The sequence below is a fragment of the Hippoglossus stenolepis genome, chromosome 20 (assembly GCF_022539355.2).
Source record: "Hippoglossus stenolepis isolate QCI-W04-F060 chromosome 20, HSTE1.2, whole genome shotgun sequence".
Classification (NCBI taxonomy): domain Eukaryota; kingdom Metazoa; phylum Chordata; class Actinopteri; order Pleuronectiformes; family Pleuronectidae; genus Hippoglossus; species Hippoglossus stenolepis.
In genome coordinates this window covers 7,135,753-7,157,208 of record NC_061502.1, presented here as the reverse complement: position 1 = coordinate 7,157,208, position 21,456 = coordinate 7,135,753, and the positions used below count along the sequence as shown (strand labels likewise).

The 21,456-nt window shown below is 40.9% G+C and overlaps 2 protein-coding genes across 9 annotated transcripts in view; one reads left to right on the top strand and one right to left on the bottom strand.

Moving 5' to 3' along the window:
- The window catches only part of LOC118099782 (kelch-like protein 29), a 225,524-nt gene extending 221,802 nt beyond the window's left edge, over positions 1 to 3,722 (top strand). For all 7 annotated transcript variants that reach the window (XM_035144545.2, XM_035144542.2, XM_035144541.2 and 4 more), the window contains one exon: positions 2,326 to 3,722. In XM_035144545.2, the coding sequence (XP_035000436.1) occupies positions 2,326 to 2,509 (184 nt within the window). In that variant the 3' untranslated portion in view covers positions 2,510 to 3,722. The remainder of the gene's footprint in view (positions 1 to 2,325) is intronic.
- Positions 3,723 to 4,390: 668 nt separating this feature from the next.
- atad2b (ATPase family AAA domain containing 2B) overlaps positions 4,391 to 21,456 on the bottom strand; it is an 81,816-nt gene continuing 64,750 nt past the window's right edge. For both annotated transcript variants that reach the window (XM_035144539.2, XM_035144540.2), the window contains 2 exons: positions 15,458 to 15,586; positions 4,391 to 7,923 (listed from right to left, as the gene is read on the bottom strand). In XM_035144539.2, coding sequence (XP_035000430.1) covers positions 7,882 to 7,923; positions 15,458 to 15,586 — 171 coding nt within the window. In that variant the 3' untranslated portion in view covers positions 4,391 to 7,881. The remainder of the gene's footprint in view (positions 7,924 to 15,457; positions 15,587 to 21,456) is intronic.

Genomic DNA, 21,456 nt, shown 5'->3' with positions numbered 1-21,456 from the left:
CGTCTGACAATTATCCTATCATGATGCATTTTCATTTGTGAAATTTCCCCCTCGGTTCAAAAATAGCTTTCTAATTCATGGGCTTGATTTTTTATTTTTTTTTTCAATTTGCTTGATCAGCAACATGGCTGTGAGAGACAAGATGCATCTGGTCAAAAAGATTTAATTGACTTTCCCTTTTAATTTCCCTGTTTTACCCTGAGTTATATTATTTATTTATTTGCCTGCAGTTAGGTGAGTGCAATGTTTGTGTTCTTAAAAAGGCAGGAAACTGCGGAATGCATCTGAAGCTCTAATAGAATTTGTGGACACCTAATGGCTGATAAGGGCAGATAAATGAAAATTAACAACAATGGGATGGTGTTCTAATATCCCTGTCAGCTCGAGCCACTGAGGTGTGCTGCCTGCTGGATAATGAACCCAGTTTTCTACATTCCAGGCTCTTTTTTCTGCAGAGGCTAAGAAAAGAAGGGAGGAGAGAAAAAGGAGGAGAAAGAGAGAAGTCTGAGATGCATTTGGGAAGCAATTACAGCCGGTGATCTTATGTGCCGAATGCATATCATAAATCACGTTGTCAGAGTTATTGATAAGCTGCAGCCGACCACGCCAGGCAGCTGTTCTGCTACATTTAACTAAGTCTGACACAACAGAGGAAGAGATGTGGGGGGGGGAACAACAAACACGCTAAAAAGAGAGCTGCTCAGAAAACAGCACTATCTGCACTGCACGCTCCAACACCGAGGCTGGAGTCTCGCAGGACATCGTGCAGGAGAGCTGATATTCTCCCCTCGCTGCGTCCACGCAGCCCCCTGCAGGCCCGCACCTCCCCGCAGGCCCGCACCTCCCCTCCGTTTATCGAGGAGAGCTGCTCCAGGCTTTGCCCCTGTGCTCTCTCCATTCTGGATCAGCTGCGCTTTCTCCCTGAGTAGATTTAGGCTTTATGTAATAATCTTTTTTAGTCCCAGCAGTGTTTTCTGCAATAGGACTGCGTGTGTTTTTTTGCCCTTGCGCTCTCTCTCTCTCTCTCCGTGTGTGTTTGAGCGTGCACCTTATGTAAATGCAGATCGTTACAAACCCCAATAGGAGTACAAAGCCCTAATCAGCTTACAGCCCAAGTTTTAATCCTCTCTGCACACAAACTCTTGTTTCTGTTTCTCATATCAAATGAGCACATTTGTACAGATATTTGCTTTTTCATTATTTTTCTCCTTTGCCCTCAAGAGGGAATGTAATGTGTGTGTGTGTTTTTTTTTTACCCGAGCGTACAAAGTAGCCTTGTTGGGCATGTCGACATTGATGTCAAATAAACTCCTGACGCGGCCCCCAGCGTGACAATCAGCGTGTTTTTTTTTAGAGACGCTGTCTTCTGTCTGGCTTTGTTGTCTGGTCACGATCAACAACAGGAGTAACATTCCTGCTGCTGTGACTCACACTGTCGCTATCTCATATCAAAGCTACACCTGCGTATCCTCACCGACATACCTGTCTTCCTGACACTGAGTTCCTCTCGTCATTATTTGTGCCAAAATGTGTGTTAGCTTAGCACAAAAACTGGAAACGGGAAACTGCTAGCCTGACTTGATCAAATAACAAAATCCAGCTGCCGGCCCCTCAAAAGCTCATTAATTAACTTATATCATGTTTGTATACTTTATTTTAAAAATCAATGTGTGAACAGCAATTGCTCTGAGCAGTTGCTTAGCAACCACCAGAAACTCCAAGAAGTTATCGGTCATGGTCAAAGAAACAATCACATAGTCTCTTGTAAAATGGCAATTTGTTGTTTTCACACCTGAATCTTTTTTAAGGATTTAAACAAATAACATTAAAAATTAAATTTGTATCTGAACCAAATTGCACAGTCAAAAAAAATGAGTCTCTTTTTTTAATCAAGACCCATGAATAAAAGGCCCCACCATGTTGACAAAAAGTGATATAAAATTCCTGGATCAGCCCCTATATCCAGATCCACACCTACATTTAATGGATTCTTCTTCGGCCCATCCTTCCACCATGTTTCATGGGAATCTGTTTTGTTGTTTTTGTGTAATCTTGCTCACAATCACATAAATCAGCCAATAAACAAACAGGGGTGGAAACATAACCTCCTTGCCAGGGGTACTGATGGGCTGCTGAGCTAAGAGGCTGTGGACTATTGTTATATGTATCTAATGGAGAGACATGATCTGTCCATTAGCTGTCTCATCCAACACTCCACAGTAGATACACACATTTACTACAAAAACGTTCATCTGTTCCGTTAAGAATTCAAACCTTTAAAAAGGAAGAAAACTGAACAAAACAAACGTTTGTGTCTTTACGCAGTGCCGTGATCCTGGACGGGAAGATCTACGCCACAGGAGGCATCGTGAGCAGCGAGGGGCCGGCCCTCGGCAACATGGAAACCTTCGACCCCTGCACCAACTCCTGGTCGCTCCTGCAGTCGCTGCCCTGCCCGCTCTTCAGACACGGCTGCGTGGTCATCAAGAAGTACATCCAGAGCGGCTGAGGGCAGCTCGCACCCGATCACACTGGGTCGACGCCAAACACCAGCTGAGCTCCGGTTGTGGGACGATGCACGACGGCAGCTTAGGGCCGGTCGGTCTGCGACCTCCGGACTTGACGCCAGCATCCATCCACCCCGTTACCCGTCCCTCCCACGCCCCCCCAAAACGCCCTGTGCAGAATGTACTCATGTTCAACTACTCGGCCATGCCAGGTGGTGATGCCTAACTTCCAGTACTGTACGTGTCATGGTAGTAGTTCATCTTCTCATCCAACAGGCACAGGGGCCGTCTTAGTAATTTACAAGCTTTGTTTTCGATTTTAAGTTGTGTCTTTTCCAGATCTCTGTGAACTCACCAACTCCCCGTTTCTTTAACAAACTGAGTCTGCGCAGTGGAAGCCATCGCAGATCCAGATTCTTGTCTGATTGAGTAAATTTTGTTCAGGCTTTTTAGTCATTCATTAGAGCGGAGAGTTTTGTTTGTGGTGTGTGAAGGTTTATTCCAGTAGTGACATCTACAGGACAGGAGGAGAAGTGAAGGAAAGGACTCTGTTCCTCTTGTGAAAGTGAAATTCCTGCAGCCAGCTTGAGTTCAAGGTCATTTAGAAAACAGATATGAACTTCACGTAACCCAGTTCTTTTAATGAATTGCTAAACATAGGAAAAACATCCATAAAATCTGGGTCAGGTAGTGTTAAAAAGAGAAAGTCTTTATTTTTCTTTAGTAGTTGCAACCTGATTGAGGTATCATCTGAGTGGCCTGTTTTTCCACTTGATTTTCACTCATGCTCTCTGGGAAAAAAACTGATTCAGAGAGAGGGAATTCTCCCTTTCACTGACGTCTGATGAGATGTTAGAATTGGGGCTGTTCCTCCGGATAAAAGCACAATAATCACCTGTAACTGTTCTCATTCAACTTATCTGTTGATCCATGTTAATTTCTTTCTCTTTGTCTTACACCAGTAGCTCCTCCCACCTTCTTTTTGATTTGTACAATGTGTTTCATTGCAATCCACAAAAGATGTTGGGTTGGTATTCTGTAAATACAAGAAGGAAATATGTATATTTTAAAAACCTGAAGGCAATTCTGTATAAATGTTTTTAGAAAAAAAAAAACGGATAGGTTGGAATCAAACGGTATGTCTGTAAATCTGTACCCAAAAAGAGGAAATTAACAATTATTATTGAAACCTAATACATATACCAGAACAAGAAACACGTCGTCAAGTCTGGTTTTTTTTGGCATCTGTGATTCTAGAGGTATTTTCAGCTTTCTCAAGGAAGATGCAAGGTGGCTGAGAAGTCTCACACAAGCAACTTAACGGAAAACACAAAAGGCAAAAGCCACAACCACAACGGAAGTGAGCGACAACGAAACGAGCACAGTTACTTTCTGTGGTCAAGTGAGCTGTCATTTGTGCTGACTCACCTGTTCTGTACATCCATGACTTGAGTGCAGAGAATAACTCCGCTAGTTTCGTTGTCAAAATCCGCTGTCACTCACTTCTGTTGTGGTTGTGTTGAGGCTGCTTCAGTTGTGTTTTCCGTTTACATCTTGGCCACCGTGGAAATCACTCTGCTTGAATCAGGTAAGTCAGGTTTCAAATGAACATTTACCACAGAGTGAGGGTGAAAAGAACCTTTTGGTACATAAAAATACCAAAGAGTATTATAATTATTAAAGAGTTATTTTTGATAAGGCTTATATTCACTTATATATATAATATAATATACAATATAGAAGCTTTCTGCCTTTAAACCAGAAGCAGGTTTTTCTTATTTGGATACAAAACTAAAGTAATCCTGAAAACACTCCCCCAATCTGCCTTTTCACAGCTTTCTCATTTTTTCCAACTTTACCGCACGAAAGAACAACACTTCAAATTTTACAGTTTGCACCTTTTTATTCAAGTATATCACAGCAGTTTATTTGAGAAATACAGTAAATGTTTCATTTCCAAATATAACTTACACTAAAGTAACAATTGCGAACAGGTGTGTTAAATACACAAAAGAAAAGAATTGACAAAGCTATGAAAAGTCTCGACTAAATTAACTTTGAAAAAAATAGGGAAGAACAAAATCATTTCGGGATAGAACAAACCCTTTCTCCTTCTGCATACTGGACTAAGTAGTCTCAACTACCAGACAAAAATTGGTTGTTAGTCCAAACTGGCTACTATTTATAACAAGAAAGGAAGATCACAATGTATGACATTTAAAACTACCCATATATTATTTCCCAATGTGTTTTTAAATCCATAAAAAGTAATTCTCTTGGCAGAAAGTGAACAAGAATACAAAAGTTCATCTGGTCCTGTTTCTCTTCCTAGGGTTTTACTCAAAGACAATACGTTTTTTAAATATCCTGTTCCATCCTAATAATCGTCACTTCCAGTATGCCACAATCCGTAACCACTTCAAAACGAAGAAAACACCAGAACAATAAAATAAATAGAAAAAGTCGAAAGGGTATGTTGTCGCGTGTTAAACCTGAGAGACCTGTAAACCCTTTATTCCCCCGTACACGCCCCCCCCAAAAAACCTGCTACACAAACGCTGAGCGATTCAGCAAAGTTGTTGTAAAAACGGACGCGTGTTGCTTCCCCATTCTTTAAATTTCAGACTTACAAAAAGACAGTTGACTGAATATTAGGTGTAGAACATGTTTAATAATAAATAAGAATGAATGAGATGAACATTTTGGGGGAGATGATCATGTGTAAAGAGGCAAAAAAAAAAAAGTCCTCTGTAGATTCGGGGTGATGATGTGAAAGAGGAGCAGATGTAGGACGCCTCCTCCGTGTCAATGTACAGTAGAAAATAAGACAACCTGAATCTAAAGCATAAAAAAATGTTTCCTTAAAATGTATGCGATCGTCATCTGGCTCAAATGCAAACGTACATAACACTCAGAGAGATATAAACAACTGTTGGGTTACTGCAGCAGCCTTGGTTGCACTGATCTGGTACAGAGGATGGTACTGTGGATGTTGCAACAGTATTTTGGGGGGAGGTGTGAGAAAAAGAAAATACTGTTTATGTACCCAGTAAACAGTTTTTAAAATAAATTAAGCTGAGGTAGCGTTGGTTTTATTCTTCTCTGCAGTAGTCCAAGTGCTAACCTGTCGTTGCCAGTTTGCGTTTTTTTGTGTCACCCCAGAATCTGAGAAAAAGGCAGAGGTGAGCTGGGGTCAGAGTTTCACCGGGAGGAGTTTGAGGATTGGAGGGGGAGGAGCGCTCTGAGAGAAAAGAAGAGGGCCTCCGTCAGGCTACACCTGCTCGGAACAGAGCACCGCTCCCCCGAAATCAAATGTGGCATGAAAAAATTCAGTAAACACCTTCATTTACTGCAGACAGAAAAAGAACATGTACTGTGTGGGCCACAAATGAGAATCCAGCTTCTCTCGTCTGGTGTTGAGAAAAAAGAAAATGAATCGATGAAGTCCTAACATACACATGTGAAAGAACAAAATCAAATAAAATCATGTAATGCTTTGTACACCTTAGTGATGGGCACTGCCTAGAATGGCCTTGTTCAATATGGAATCACAACACATGCAAAAAAACACCAAAAAAAATCAACTCAAGCAAAGCATCTTATAAAAAAAGTTAAAAAAACAGTCATCAAATATACACCGTAATACATCAGTCGTATGAGCGTCTAACAGAACATTTTCAAACAGGATTCCTGTGAACAGGCGCTGTTGGTGTCAGCACCTTTTTTGAGGGAGTGGGATAACGCTTGGCACGATCGATCACTCGACTCACACCATTATTATTATTATTATTTATGTTTCCTATGAAAAACTGAAGAAAAACCTTCACCTGCGGTCGGATCAGGTGGAGACCAACCTCCCCTGACTGCTTTGTGGTACAAGTTGAACACATTTAAATTCAGTAACAACACAAACGTGAATATATTTTCTTCCTGCTTTCAAAAAATTTTGTTGGCCCATTTTGACATTTTAACTGAGCAGAGATGTAAAAACCTAGATATGACGTTAATCAACCTAATGGCACAGAGATATATACAATTTTTTGCTTCAAGGTCACTGTGACCTCACTGATTAAGACCCACCCCAACTTGGGTTCATTGTCACGAGACTTAAGTAAATAATACCCAAAAAAAAAACATCCTGCGAAATATTTCAGAGTTTCATGAGGTTTTAAATAAGGCACACGCTAGGCAGTGCAAAACTACAGACGCGTTCCAATTTATACTGCTTCCAGTATCTCAGCCGGGGGTGTCGATAGAAATCATCCACTGGTGGGCAGAAGCTGGAGTGGGAGCGGAAAACATTCATACTGTGAACAAAGTGAGGGAGGGAGGATGGCGTGCAGATAGCGAACAAACTATTTAGGACACGACAATCTGCTGAGACGGTGAAGGACAGAGGCCGTCTGTGAGCAAACGTGTGGAGTGAGGTGGATTTTACAGCTCTTGAAAAAAAAAAAACAGGGAAGGAGGGGAGAGGGGAGGGGGGGCTAACAGCTTTCCACACCTGATGACTGCTGAAGAGGACATAATCGCTCCTCATCCTGCTGTGCTAACCTCAGCGAGTTTGTGTTTGCACTTAAAAAGTTCTCTGTAAACTCCAGTTCTGGTTGAGGGTCCTCGACAGTGGCTCAGATATTCAACTAATCAAGTAACTAAAATGGCAGAGATAAAAAAAACGAGCCGCGTGATATCGGGGTGATAACTGGCCAGTGATGAGGCGCCACTGCACTTATGGGCAAGATGGGCTCGGCAACGTAGTTCAGCAAAAAGATCTAACCCCCCCGTTTTGCGGCACTTTGCATTCACACCTCTGCTGGTGAGGATCTAAAAGTGTGTGTGTCTTTGTGTACACATTTCTGGTGTGAATTTGTAGAAATGCATACATACCCATACCCAATCGTCAGTGTGTGTGTGTGCAAGAGTGTATGCACGGCTTGCTCCGGAAAGAAGCGGCCAGGTTGTGATATGACATCACCCGATCTGTTGGTTTTGCTAGTCATCGAAGTTAAGAAGTAATCCCAAGAGCAGCATGGATAAAAGTTAGGATAGCACCCGAGTAGCACCAGAGTTGCCCGTCACCGTTAGTGTGTGTGCATGTGATGTGTGGCTGACACACCTCCAGGAGTTTGGTTGTGTAGAATGGGTCTGGATCTGGCCAGGTTCCTGAGACGATAGCACCATTGAATGTCTCCATCCTCAACCTCGTCCTCGCGCTCCCTCCTTGCCAAAAGAAGGGGGCTGGATTTTTTTTCGTGTTTGTTTTTCCGTGTCAAGGGCTGGACTCAGAAGCTCCTTCACGTTCTCTCACTCAAGTTTGTGTCTTTGTGGTCCCAGGCTTGTTCAGGATCTACCTGACAGGTACAGTTTCTCCAGGTCACAGGAATGTATCAAAATGCTGGATTCTCTCCTCCATCTCCTGCATCACAGACAGACAGAAGCACACAAACACACACTGCTTAGTTTCAACCACCACAGCAAAGTCGGATGTGTGTATAAAGCATCTGTGCACGGTTTCAATATTACTTGGAAATTTCCCACAGCAAACAACAGCTTTCACCATGATAAATGATGTAAAATGAAGCAAAGCTGTGCTGGAATGAGACAGGCAATTTTTCTCAGCATGAAAACAGCAGAGTTTGACACTGACTAAATCTGAACAGAGCCGGAGGAAGAGAGATGGATGTTAGGCTGCAATAGACCATGATTAATGTCTTGAAGATGTTACAGTGTGTGTGTTCTCTCATCTGAACGGCTGAGTCAGTGCGTCAGACGCCGCTACCAAGATACCAATCAACATTTACAACAGTTAAAGATAAGGCTGGGTACCAGACTCTGTACTTTTAAGGGTACTAACCGGATTACGTGGGTAATACCGGGTACCGATTCACGATAAATCAGTCGGTGCCACATTTCGGTACCTGTGAGCGCATCTGAGTATGTTTTACGTGAGTGAGTGAAAGAGAGAGTATACGCATCCGTGTGATGCATCCCTGGAATGTGATCTGGCCAAGCTCATTTCTGATCAGTGCACAGAGTCAGAACAATGGCGAGTCAACGGCGCAGACACCCAGGGAGCCATGCACGGCGCCATGGCTCAGACCCAGGGACCGTCAGAGTGCGCTCAGCCCAGTCACAGCTCCACCAAGGCAGACACCCAGGGAGCCATGCACGGCTCCACTGTGTTCGCTAACAGTGTTCATTTGGGTCTCTTCAAATGTGTTTGGATGGTAAAAAAAAGTTACTTTTTTACAGCTTTTACTGGCTGTGTCAGTAATTTACTGCTCCTCTCTGTGTCTCTATCATTCGCGCTGCGCACTGTGCCAAACGAGTTGAGCCAAACCGAGCACGCCCCGCCATCTCCTCCGGCTCTCCATACATTAACTGATTTTCCAAATTCTGTTGTGAGAGAAGAGAGCAGCGGAGTCAGTGTGTGTGAATGTGGCGCCGTTACCTTTCCTTCAAGTTCCTGGACTATCATACAGAAGCTATACAATTCTTTAAAAGTAAGCAATCACTTATAGTGATGGATTTGGCCCGCGACAAATGTGATCACTACAAGTGATTTCCACTGTACTGGAATATTGTCGGGAGGTAGCAGGAAACCTGACGGAGAACCTGATGGACTTTTGTTTTGTTAAACAGTAAAGTACTGAAAAAAAAGGACCGATGGGTAGCTGTACCGAATTCCAGATACTGGGACCATTACAGGTTAAATTGTGAACGGCACCCAACCCTACTTAAAGAATATCAACTTCACAGGAGGCAACAATATTACACTTTGAAAAGAGGGGGAAGATTTTCCAGGGGAAAGACGCACTCTTACTTTGAGACCAACTTTTGCACCACAGACACCAACATTGAAGAATTTGAGAGAAAGAAAAAGCTATTTGCATAATTATTACCCAGTAGCAGATATTGCAAACGCCTTTTCAGCTAAGTAATACAAAAAAACTGATAAAGGCAATATCTTTTATAGCTGTAATTTCTTCAATGTAAATCTATTTAAAAGTGTTTGTAATAACTCCCAAATCATTTCTTTAACCAATACAGAAAAGGGCAGCAAAGGTTTTTGCTGAAACTGAGATGATAGGTTAATTAAATCCTTAATATTTTGACAGAAAATTAATTGTTGAATACAAAAGGCAAAAAAAGTAACGACTTCCAGCTTCTTGGACGTCAATATTTGCCAGTTTTCCTTATCTGCTACAATAATAAACTAATATATATTATATTTTTGGCGCAACAGCTAGATAAAATAATAGACTGTATATAAAGATGGATGACGCATCTCCACTTCCTCACATTCTGGAAATGAAGCCAAAATACACAGCATGCAGTAGTCTGTGCAGGGGATGGCGCAACGGTAGCGAGGTCCAACTGATAATTGCGCTCAACCAATTGTGGGCCAGTTTCAAGCAGTCTGTTATGATGTTTCACCATCGATGTTTTGATTGCATTGAATTACTACTGGAAAGATGAACGCTCGAACAAACATCAATGTGAAACGAACTACCTCAAATGACAAAGGCCATGTTTGTAAAAATGTATTTGATGTGTACTTTGACTTTTTAATCTGGTCGATGTACCAACCACTTACACGAGACAGGATTTGGGAGCTGTACTGTAGCCGGCCACCAGGTGATGATCAAGACACTTTGGCTTTACTTTGGGGAGCTGCCATGTCGACAATTCTTACATATAGTCACAGAAACTGTGATGGGCAGTGTGTGTAATGGATAATCAGCTTAATGGATGTTACTTGTAGCATTGAAGATCAGATCAGAAGTGTATTTCTTGAGTTTTTCATTTCATATTCCAGTCAGTCAGTCTCTAATCAGAAATTTGGCCTGAAAATTGCATGTTCTTTCACACTTTCGATAACTTGTGAATTCAATGCCATTCTACAGCCAACTCCTGATTATCATTGCCATTTGTAATCCTCTCGTGTCCAAATAGTGTTTAGCTGGTGCCAAAGTCTGAGAGTTAAAGGAGACCGAGTGCGTTGCGGCCAACTGTTCATTAATAATCAGGATAGTGAAAACCATACCAGACATATCCTGCAGTTTATTCTGAATAGATTTGAAAAGGTCACAGGGCTGACATAATGCTGCACGTGTTTCTGATTTGATCATTTAATTGCATTTATAAGATCCATTAGGCACTTAGCACTGGGAGGGACCCAGTAGGCGAGTGGCTCGGTTATTGGGTCGCTCCCAGCTAGCTGGACCATTTGCTGTTTCCTGTAAAAAAAACAACAACTAAAACACTCATTTAAAAAAAATCCCTAAAAGGTTCAGCTCTTGCTTTTAACATCTTTCTGCTTAACTGACTCTTTCACTGTAAACTTGCACATCAACACATAAATAAGCTCTTTGCCAGCTTGACGCTTTGCACCTCTCTGTGATCATGACTCCATCTGCTTGAAGGCCCATCACCTTCTCATCCTGAAAACACACCAGACGATCTAACAAGCCTCTGCAGCACCAACTCTCTGTCTCACTAACATACTCCGTCGGAGAGAGAAACACAGATCTCCATAAGCCCTGGCTGCCGGCCAAATAGACGCCTATTCACTGAAGTCCAGTCGGCTACTTAATTACTGGAGTTCATCAAATAGTGACTGGAGCCTTCATTTACCTTGACTGCAGAAGCTAGCTTCATTTGAGGCAGGCTTTTGTTCAAGAAAGGAACCTTTACAATCCAAAAGTATAATTTGCCTTATTTTAATTCAAAGCCCTGTTTGGCCTCTTCCTGTCAGGCCATGGCCGGGCAGCAGTGCATTCCATATACACACATGGAACAAGTAAAGAGGAGAGGCTGTGGTGGACACACTAAACCAGCTGAAGTGAAGATAACTCATATTGACAACAACTTCACTGGTAACTGTCAGTGCAATAAAAAGTTAAAAAGGCAAATAAACACTTTGTCAAACCACCTGTTCATCAAACATACAGTGAAAACGATTCAGTTTGCATTCTCCAAGCTAAATGCTTTATTAAACCATAGCACGGTGGTTAAACTGAGAGTGAATTGTTATGGAGAAGCTAAAACAAAGGCTGTCTGTCTGTAGACTGAGTGATCATCTTAGTTTGACCTGAAACTGGGAGATTCTTGTAAACTGAGCTACTGTCTGAGACTAACAGGGCCCCCCATCTCTCTTCCAGAGGTACCTGCAGACAGTGAATCACATCAGCAGCACAGGGAGGATGACAGAGGACAGATACTGACTCATGTCTGTTTTCTTCATTCTCTCTAAACTAGAGATATCACGTTCACAGGGCAAACAATGTGCTTGTGAGGTCACCGTGACCTTTGACCACCAGAATCGAATCAGTTCATCCTCGAGTCCGAGTGAATATCTGTACCAATTTTAAAGAAATTCCCTTTAAACGATCTTTAGATATTGTGTTCACGAGAATGGTAGGGACAACCCAAAACATATTGCCTCCGGCCACTGGCTGGGGCCGTCTCGGAGCCAGAGAAACACTCCCAAGTATAAGGACTATCGAGACCATCCCCACAAATGACCTACTGCCTATGACCACCCTGTGCTGGTTACTCTTAATGGAGAGCCATGAGAAACATTAGCCCTGTAGTCCTGTCATTTATTCTCTATTATGGGTGGAAGACAGCCTACATGTCAAGAAGCTCTTGCATAGCTAATGAGTAAAAATGTGGCAGAATTGCAGATAGAGTTTTATTTCCCTATAGAGCAATACAATGCATGTTAGAGAAATCCAGAATTTTGTGCACCACACTGTTAAGATGTCATCAACTTGTGATGTTCAACCGATTTGTGACAAAGGTATTATAAATTGCTTTGGCGTAACCACTTTCTTTGAACCCATCTTATCTCTTTCCACACCAGTTACTGATTTCCTTCGTTTCCCAGATCAAATTCTCTGCAACCCCAGGGAGAGCAGGCTTCTCGTGTAGATTAGGAAAGTAAGAACAACAACAGTGCAAGTTGGGGGAGTTTTTTCACTCACGAGAGAACAATCTTGTGTATTGTGCCTGAACGAAGGTGTTGTCTCACAAGCTATTGACAACTGATTCACAATGATGAAAGCCGGTGCTGTATTGCTTTCTGTTCTGCAGGGGCGACTGTCACTGAAAAAAAAAAAATACGGCTTTCTCTGACTGTTTTATGATGCTTTTCTCTTGACTGTAAAACAATAGGTGTCTTGGCAAGTCTCAAAAGAAATCCCTACCCGTCTTCAAAGCCAGACGTTTAACATTAATGATTTAAAGAGTACACATGCTCCAAATGTCTTCACGTCATGAAGGCAGGACATCTCATTTCACTGTCTACCTGCAGGAACCAACATGATGATGCTAAATATCTAGGAATCCAGTGTATTTTTGCAATCTCTATCGGCAATCTTCAGCAGCAAACACACAAATGGGCAGAGAAATAAACAACTCTTTGGATGTTCAGCTCAATCGGCCAGTGAAACAAAGTTCTGGCATCACACAGAATCAGGTTAAAGGTCAAAGGCTCCTACAAAGTCTGTAATTGCGATCTGAGACACAGGCAAAATGAATTACTAAGCCAAGGGTGATATGAACGCCAATTTGTAGATGGGAGCATGGCTTGGCTTGTTATTGTGTACAGAGCAGAGATGGTCCCTCTGGCGTTAACTGGAAGCAGGGTGCCGTCCACTCCATCTGCTGAAAGGTCAGCTCCTCCAGAAGACGGAGACAAGCCGTACCCAGAGGAGGACGGGGGTAGAGTAAAGGAGACAAATGTATGGACACGCTCCATTTCACTCGGCTCTACAGCACACCACGCGCTGCAACAGAGTGCAACATTAAGTGGAAATGGCTTCAGCCTCCTGCATACGTCTATCTATGTGCATGTATTTTTTTCGCATTCTCCGGGGAGTAACAAGGAGATGACCTGCTGGGGAGCCGGGATGTGTGTTGGAAATAGAGGTAAACAAAGCACGTGCCAAACGAGCTGACATTTCTGCTCTGGGAACACCAATTTAGGCTGGCAGTATGAGATGAACCCAGACGTGCACTCTCTCCCCTCCACCACCAGCCGGCCTGTAGACAGGCGGCACCACCTGGCTGACTTCTTCTCTCTCCCTCTCTCTCTGACAGCCAGGCTCTGGCTACCGGCACCAGGACACTGCCATTCCTGGCCCGCTGTCTGCACTGACATCCTGCAGCAGCAGCAGATGACCAGATGGGTTTCTGGGAAAATAGACAGCAGCTATTTCTGTATGGATCATTGTCAAGAGAGATTAGAAATGAATATAGAAAAGAAAAGACCTTGTATTGAGGGTATTTTGTTGATCCTTACTCACCATATGCACAGAATTTAGTGTATTTTCCAAAGAGGCAATCACCACGCTCAGAGTGCTATAACCGACACTTTTTACGAAAACAATTTTTTACAATCTCTGACCTTGAAAAACAGCTACTATGCGACAGCAATTAAAAACCTCCAATTATTTTTCTATGATTAATAAAATCAAGTAAAATTAAAAGTAGTGTATGCTTAAGTGTGGTAATTCCTGCAGACATACAGGCTGAATTGTATTAGTAAGAACTATTAAATTCAAACTTTGCATCTCAAACTTTTATGATTTATTTCGATGTTTACATTCAGAATGTTTGAAATAGAATACCAGTGAAATGGTAGTTTTCCCTTTTCCATAAAAAAAGCTAAATTACAGATTATAATGAAGCCTAACTGGAGCATCGGGTGGAATCAAAGATTCTTTTAAGAACTGTTTTGGATTCCAGCTCCTGACCTTCTTAATCTCTGTAGATTTCACACAAACAACGACTGAATGCAATCTTTTACAAGTGCTCAATTACATGTCCCCGCTGTCCTCATTAGATCCTATTGTGGAGCAACAAGAACACAAACACAAACAAAGAGACCTTAATTTCAACTAAACCCTGAGCTACTCCTGATATATACCCTTTCTGCCCGACTCCACTTGCACCTAGTTGTGGTTTTTGTCCCGATGCTTGTCACTTCCAGATGCTATTCCCCATTTCAGCGTGTCTCAGTGAGTAGATGTCTAAACCAAAGCTCCCAAATGAGGTATATTCAATTTCAAACACTTCCCAGATTGTATTTGCTGCCATCAACTTTCCCACCATGGAATGTTAATAATGTTACTTCAATGAATGTTAAAAGGTTTTTCAAACATGCATCATTCAGCACGTTACTTTAACCGAGTCAGATCTGCAGGACAAAATTTAAAAACGAGGCTACATTCGCCAGATCATTGGTTTCCTAACCTTGCAGAACTACTTAATTATCATTTCATTTGTATTGCACACAAAAGATGCCCCAGGGCCTCATATTCATTTGCAACTAAATTTGCCTTTTTCACATGTTCATTGAGAGCAGTGGTCCACCGCCCCTTTATCATAATTTTCAATAAGGTAAAAAAAAAAGACGATCAATCCATTAATGGAGAATATAATAAGCAAATTAAAACACAATGACAATCACTATTAATTACAGTTATAATTAGAGTAATTTGTAACTGATAATAATAATAAATCTGTCAAGTCAGAGACCACATCATCCCGACATCTTGGATATATCACTGTCCAGAGATTTAAGATGTAGTAGTAATAGTATTAGTAATAATAATAATAATAGTATAAAAATAGTGACATACTGTATACACCACACCATGAAAGTAGGATATGAAACCCTAGGGGAAGCAACTAGTAAAATGGGGTTCAAGTTGAACTTTGGTTAAATAAAGGTCAGCCATGATGGCAGTAGCGGACTAGTATATTTTCCCTACATAAATCATTAACTCAACTTGGTTTTCACTGATATATATAAATCTGTGCATTCTTTCTGGGTACTGACACTTTGTGATCAACTTTATCTTGTATTTCGTACTCTGAAATTGGTCAGACAGTTTAAGACAGTTTATAAAGGCTGACACAGAGTTCTCTCTGTCACTGACCTCCAGTAGCTGGGTCTTGTCATACTCTCTGCGGTACTTGTAGATACACTGGCTGAGAACGGAGTACAGTCTCTCCAGCTGCTCTACGCTGTAGCCAGTGCTCTTCTTCACCACCATATCCAGTAGCACCTACAGGGAATGACAAAAAGAGAAAATACATCAGTAAAACACTAGTATTAACACATTCATTACTAATTAGAGCCCACACAATATCTGAATTCCTCTACTTGATTATCTTGACTCCAAGGTTTCACAATAATGACATCAATAGAAAATTTGAAAAATAATAATAATGCTTTCAGTCAATTATAATGCAACTTTCATTGTGTATCTTTTAAAAAAAACTACATATTGCGACCCCTCCCAACATCCCTGCGGTGGATCAAATAGCCATTTACAACAGGAGGCTACAGTCAGACTGGGTAAGTAAAGTAATGTGGCGACACCATAGATCTTCACAGAGGCTATAAATACTGATCTCATGGTCACTTTCCGTCTTCTCCTAGGCTCCACATCTCTCCATGTATTAAGTGTGTTGTGTGCATTCAACAGTAGCATACACATTTCTCACTCGTCCACACATTCCATTCACTGCCGGTGCAGTTTCTCCACACTTCATGCCTTTTGTGAGTAGTTTTGTTGTTTATTTTCCAATAAAACCTTCAATCTGCACTTTATCCAGACTTGTCTCCCCACTTTATGTGACAATAGTAACACCCACTAGGGTTGTGAGGATAGACGGAATTGATGATCAATGATGGCCAAAGGAATAAAAGTTATTAAATCTAATTTCATGAACAGATCTGCCTTGTTTTCCCATTAATCTAAATAATATCATTATTCCAAGCAGTAGTACGTTTAAATACATTTTACATTTAACCCTGCTATAGTTTTGCATCTGTATCTCTTATATATAAAACCAACAGTGATATATACACACACAGAGCTTTCTGACTGCACTGTTTGTGTTTAGGTGCCCCACTGATGCTAAAACAGAGCAGACGAGATCATAGAAAGACAGAAAAAGGAGATTTCTTAGTCTGCTAGCTTTCAAATTTTCATGGCTGTAAATAAAACCTCCGGCCAAGTGAATTTCAAGTGGATTGAGAAAGAGACAGTGCTGCAAGCCATAAACTGCTGTTTCTATTCATTGCGCCGACCCTGGGAGAGAGAGCTTTTCTCAACAAGGGCAGCCAAACTAATAATAATACAATAACTAATACCTAGTATGAAGTGTGAAACAGACGGTAACTGCAATACAACAGAGAGAAACTCAAATATTTAAGAGGCACTGGATTATTTACACAATGTTTTCATGGTGTGTATTATTAACATGATATCAATACTCAATATAAAAAAACATAGCTATCATCAATACTAGAAATATCACAACAAAGCTATGACTAATATGCTTCATCATGTGAATGGAGTCGTAACAAAACAACAGACAGTGCTGAATAACCAGTCACACAAGCTAAGCGCTGATGTTGGTGCACGGAGATGAAGAATTTGGAGGTCAGCTCTATTCAAAAGCAATTAAGATTAGAGTGACAGCTAATTAAAGCTAATCATAATTAGAACCAAGTTTACATTTCACTGCTACTTTAATTAAAACATTCTGGACAGTCAAAAGCCCTTTTAATTGACCTGTTCCCCACATTGTGTGTGTGTGTGTGTGTGTGTGTGTGTGTGTGTGTGTGTGTGTGTGTATTTAAACACAGGGCTCATCGGAATGCATGGACAGAGAGCGCATGGGCACAATAATTAAAGTTACCATCACATACTCAAAGCAAACAAAGAAACCACAGTAGAAATTAACTGGTGTGTATGCGTGTGCACGTGTGAGAGGGACGAGTGACCACGTTTCAAACACATAACACCAAGGCAATGTCAAGATTAATAAGACGTGTATGTTTGTCAAAGCCTCTCATCAGCCAACGTCTGAGAGATAATTATAGTGAGCCAAAGAAAAATTACAGAGGCAAAGAGGTTAGCATTGTATTAATCGCTATGCTCCATCTGACTGTGATTTCTGTTTAAATGACAGAACAGTTGTCTTCATTAAGACTACATGCTGAGCCCTCACATCAACAAAAAAAAACTTCAGTAAAAACTTAATCCCAAGACAGACTTTACTCATGACCAGATCCTTGACTTTTAAGAGCAGTACTTCTCTTTGAAAGGACGCTTTTACTTTGCAGCACACAAACGCCTCTGATGGAGTCAAGGAAGTGAATTTAAAACACGGGCTGCCCTTGGGATCCACTGTTACTGTTAGCAATTCAGCTGCCTGCCCAAAGCGTTCTACATAAATATCATGGACAGGCTAATTCATCTCTTGCAATGTGACACTGTAAACATTATGAATATAGAGTGGCACCAGGTCAAACTTTCTGCTGCGGGGAATAGCTAATCAAGTCAAAGATGACCCGGTTTCCAAAAGATAAAGATGAAACATGTCTTTAAAGGGATAGTTCACCGAAAAATGGAACTTCACTTATTGATGTATTCACCACTATGCCGATGGAAGGGTGGGTGAAGTGTTTAAAACATAAAACACTTTTGGAGTTTCAGGGGTAGACAGCGTTGCAGCCAAATCCAATACAATTGAAGTAAATGGTGATCGTTTTTCAAACTTGGTGTAGATTTCGAGTTGAATATGAATGCCGGGGCTTGCGGACACTTTGATGACACCACAGGAGCAGTATGGAGGCATGTTGTGTTTTTTTCTTTTGTTTTATTATGTTTGAAAATTTGATCACCAGTTACCTCAATTGTATTGGATTTCACTGCAACACTGTCTACCCCTGAGACTCCAAGTGTTTTTTGGACTCAAACACTTCACCCACCCCTCCATTGGTATCGTTGTGAGTAGCTAAGTGAATTTTCATTTTTCGGGGCACCATCCCATTTATGCAAGATTACTTTAATTCCTTCTTTTACAATTTAAAGACAAAAGGGACAGAAACAAATGTTTGGGCACCTTTGGTGGTAAGTGTTAAATACCTTTATGCCAAAATTACAGCTTGTGAACGTTTTTTGTAACAGCCAAGAGTCTTTCAATTAATTGTTTGGGGGATTTTCATCCATTCTTTCTTGCAAAAGACTTCCAGTGCTGTGAGATTCTCGGGCCAACTTTCATGCCCTGCTTTTGAGGTCTATACACAGATTTTCAATGATGTTTAGGTCAGACGACTTTGAAGCCCATTGCAAAACCTTCAGCTTTCGCTTCTTGAGGGAGTCCATTGTGGATTTAAAGGTATTTTGAGGATTACTATCTTGTTGTATAAACCATCCTCTTTTCATCTTCATCTTTTTTACAGACCGTGTGATGTTTGCTTCCAGAACTTGCTGGTATTTAATTGAATACATTCTTTCCCTCTATCAGTGAAATGTTCACCGTGCCACTGGCTGCAACACAAGCCCAAAACACGATCGATCCACCCCTGTGCTTGACAGTTGGAGCTCTTTTCATGGAATTCTACACCTTTTCCCCCAAACAGACTTTTTCTCATTGCCGACAAAAAGTTCAATCAGTTGAATTTCATCAGTCCACAGGACTTTATAAAATAAGGAGGAACTGTGGAGTCCAGTGCATGTCTGAAAGCAGCTTAAGTGTTTCATCCTTACTATGGGTCAGATACAGAGACAGCAAAAACTCTGGATATTGCTGCATGATTGCTTTTATCTACCCACAACAATGTGGACAGAACAAGTACTTGGGCGACAAGGGAAACTGTTGAGCTTTTTTAGAGGTCTGCATTCTTGAGTTCTTCCTTGGTTAAGGTTATAGGTTAAAGGTCCAGTGTGTAAGATTTAGGTGAAATTGATCTATTGGCAGAAATTGAATATAAAATAATCCTAGTGATGTTTTCACTAGTGTGTAATCGTCTAAATTGTACAAATTGTTGTTTTCTTTACCTTAGAATGGGTACTTTATATTGACATATTTACATCAGGAGCGGTCCTCTTTACGGATGACGCCATGTTTTTTAACAGTAGTCAAACTAAAAGAGTTTTTATGACAAATGAAGGCTACCACGGGTTCTCTTTCATGTTTGGGAGGTGAGGGGTATTCAGCTGCAAATAGACAATCTGAAGCCTAAATTGGAAATAATTCCACATACTGTAATGTTATGAGGAATCCACAACAAAATCAGAAAAATGTCATTTATAAAGCAAAAATGCAATTTTCAAGGTATCTCAGCATCCTGTTGACTATAGACAACCTCAAGTTTTTATAGATAAAAAAAAAAAAAAATGATCATATGGTCGGAATATGGTGTCTGCAAATTATGTCACAATGTAGTAATTAATTAATAAAAAAATTATTTTTGCAACCAATAAGATTAGAGACAGCTCATTTAGATGAACCAATTATTGTCATCATATGGTATAAATCATATCAGGATGACGTCATTGTGAAATGGCATTATTACAACATTCAAATGTTAGAACTGCCTGATTGGAGTATATACAGCCTACAAAGGGTATACATCACCCTTCTGATGCAAACCCCTACATTGAATATCAATCGGAAAGAAGAAAGCATTTCAAATCTCTCTTGTATTGTGTCACTGAAATCAGGTTTCATTTTCTCTGCTTCACCAGCCTGACCTCCAGTGGGTTCTTTGCATTCTGAACTCAAGAGACTGGAAACATGACTTTGAGCAGATAATGCCTTTCAAATATTCACACTTTCATAACTTAATCTGGCAGTCGAGCAGGATTAACCGGTAATATGCCTTTGACATAAAAAGCTCAACCTGGCCAATCTAATAACTTTGGGTCCCTTGACGAATAAAAAGTGCATACAGAAGAAGACTAAGACTTTCTCTAATATTCAGAATTCATGCCAAGTGATAATGATCATCACGGCTGCCTTCAGAAAGCAGAGTCAGCTGCTCTGTTGTGGGCATATTTTATTGGTTTGCTTTATATACAGTGACTCGGGTCTAATATCAAGGGACTTTTTAGGTTTCATAGTTTCGAGCCAGCTCTGAGAACTCATAAAAAGAGGACCAAATGGAGCACATCATGGTGAGATACCAATTTTAACAATACAAGCATAAAAGCTTTAATAAGCATCATTACAACCCATCTCGCATGTGTGTAATAATGTGAAATTCTCTGCGAAGCACTGCTATAGTCTTCCTTTCATCCAACTGCTACTGCATTGCTTTCTATTTTTCATGGTTTCTATCTCTTGCTTTCAGTGCATTTCACCACTTTATAGTGCACCTTCTTTTCTTTATAGTGCATTTTCTCACCTCCAGCCCATTTCAATGTTTTATAGAGCCGCTACTCACCTCTTCTTCAACCCCATTTTTTCCGAAAACGCTGCTCTGACTTTGTGTCCAATGCGTGTCTTCTCTTTTGCTTCCTCTTTGTGGGTTTCCTTCCCTATTCTCTCTTTCTTTATCCCCTCAATTTATTCTCCTCTTACTGTTAGCCAGCTGATTGTGGCCATGTAGTTCCCGGCCTTTGTCAGCTTGATCAGGATGTGTGCAACAGTGTGGTCTAAATGGTGTGAGTGTGTCTTACACAAGCTCAGTGATTGAGTGAGCCCACTGCACACAAAAGGGCAGTAATCCCAAGCATTAAAGAGTGCTACTGACTTGGACCATTTAACCTCACCCACTCTAAACTCCCTGCTCCATCTTCCCCCTCTCCATCGTCACTCACAACTCTATCTATCCCTGTGTTTGTTAAGACCACAGATGGGGTATGGAGTTGGTCGGTGGTTAAATTCTGCCGGATTTGATCATAAAGGGAGTCTTTCATGGTGTTAACTTACAGGATTTAATGCAACACTAAAACTGGATTTATCTTTGCGTCTAATAGTATGTGCAGCATTCTGATGGGACAATTTCAATATTTAAATTGCATTTAACAAAACTCTAATGCTATGCTAGTCCAATAAAAAAACATAACAGAAAGGTAATTAATACTGAAAAATATAATAAAACAGAAGTGATTCATGCAACTGGATACAGGCT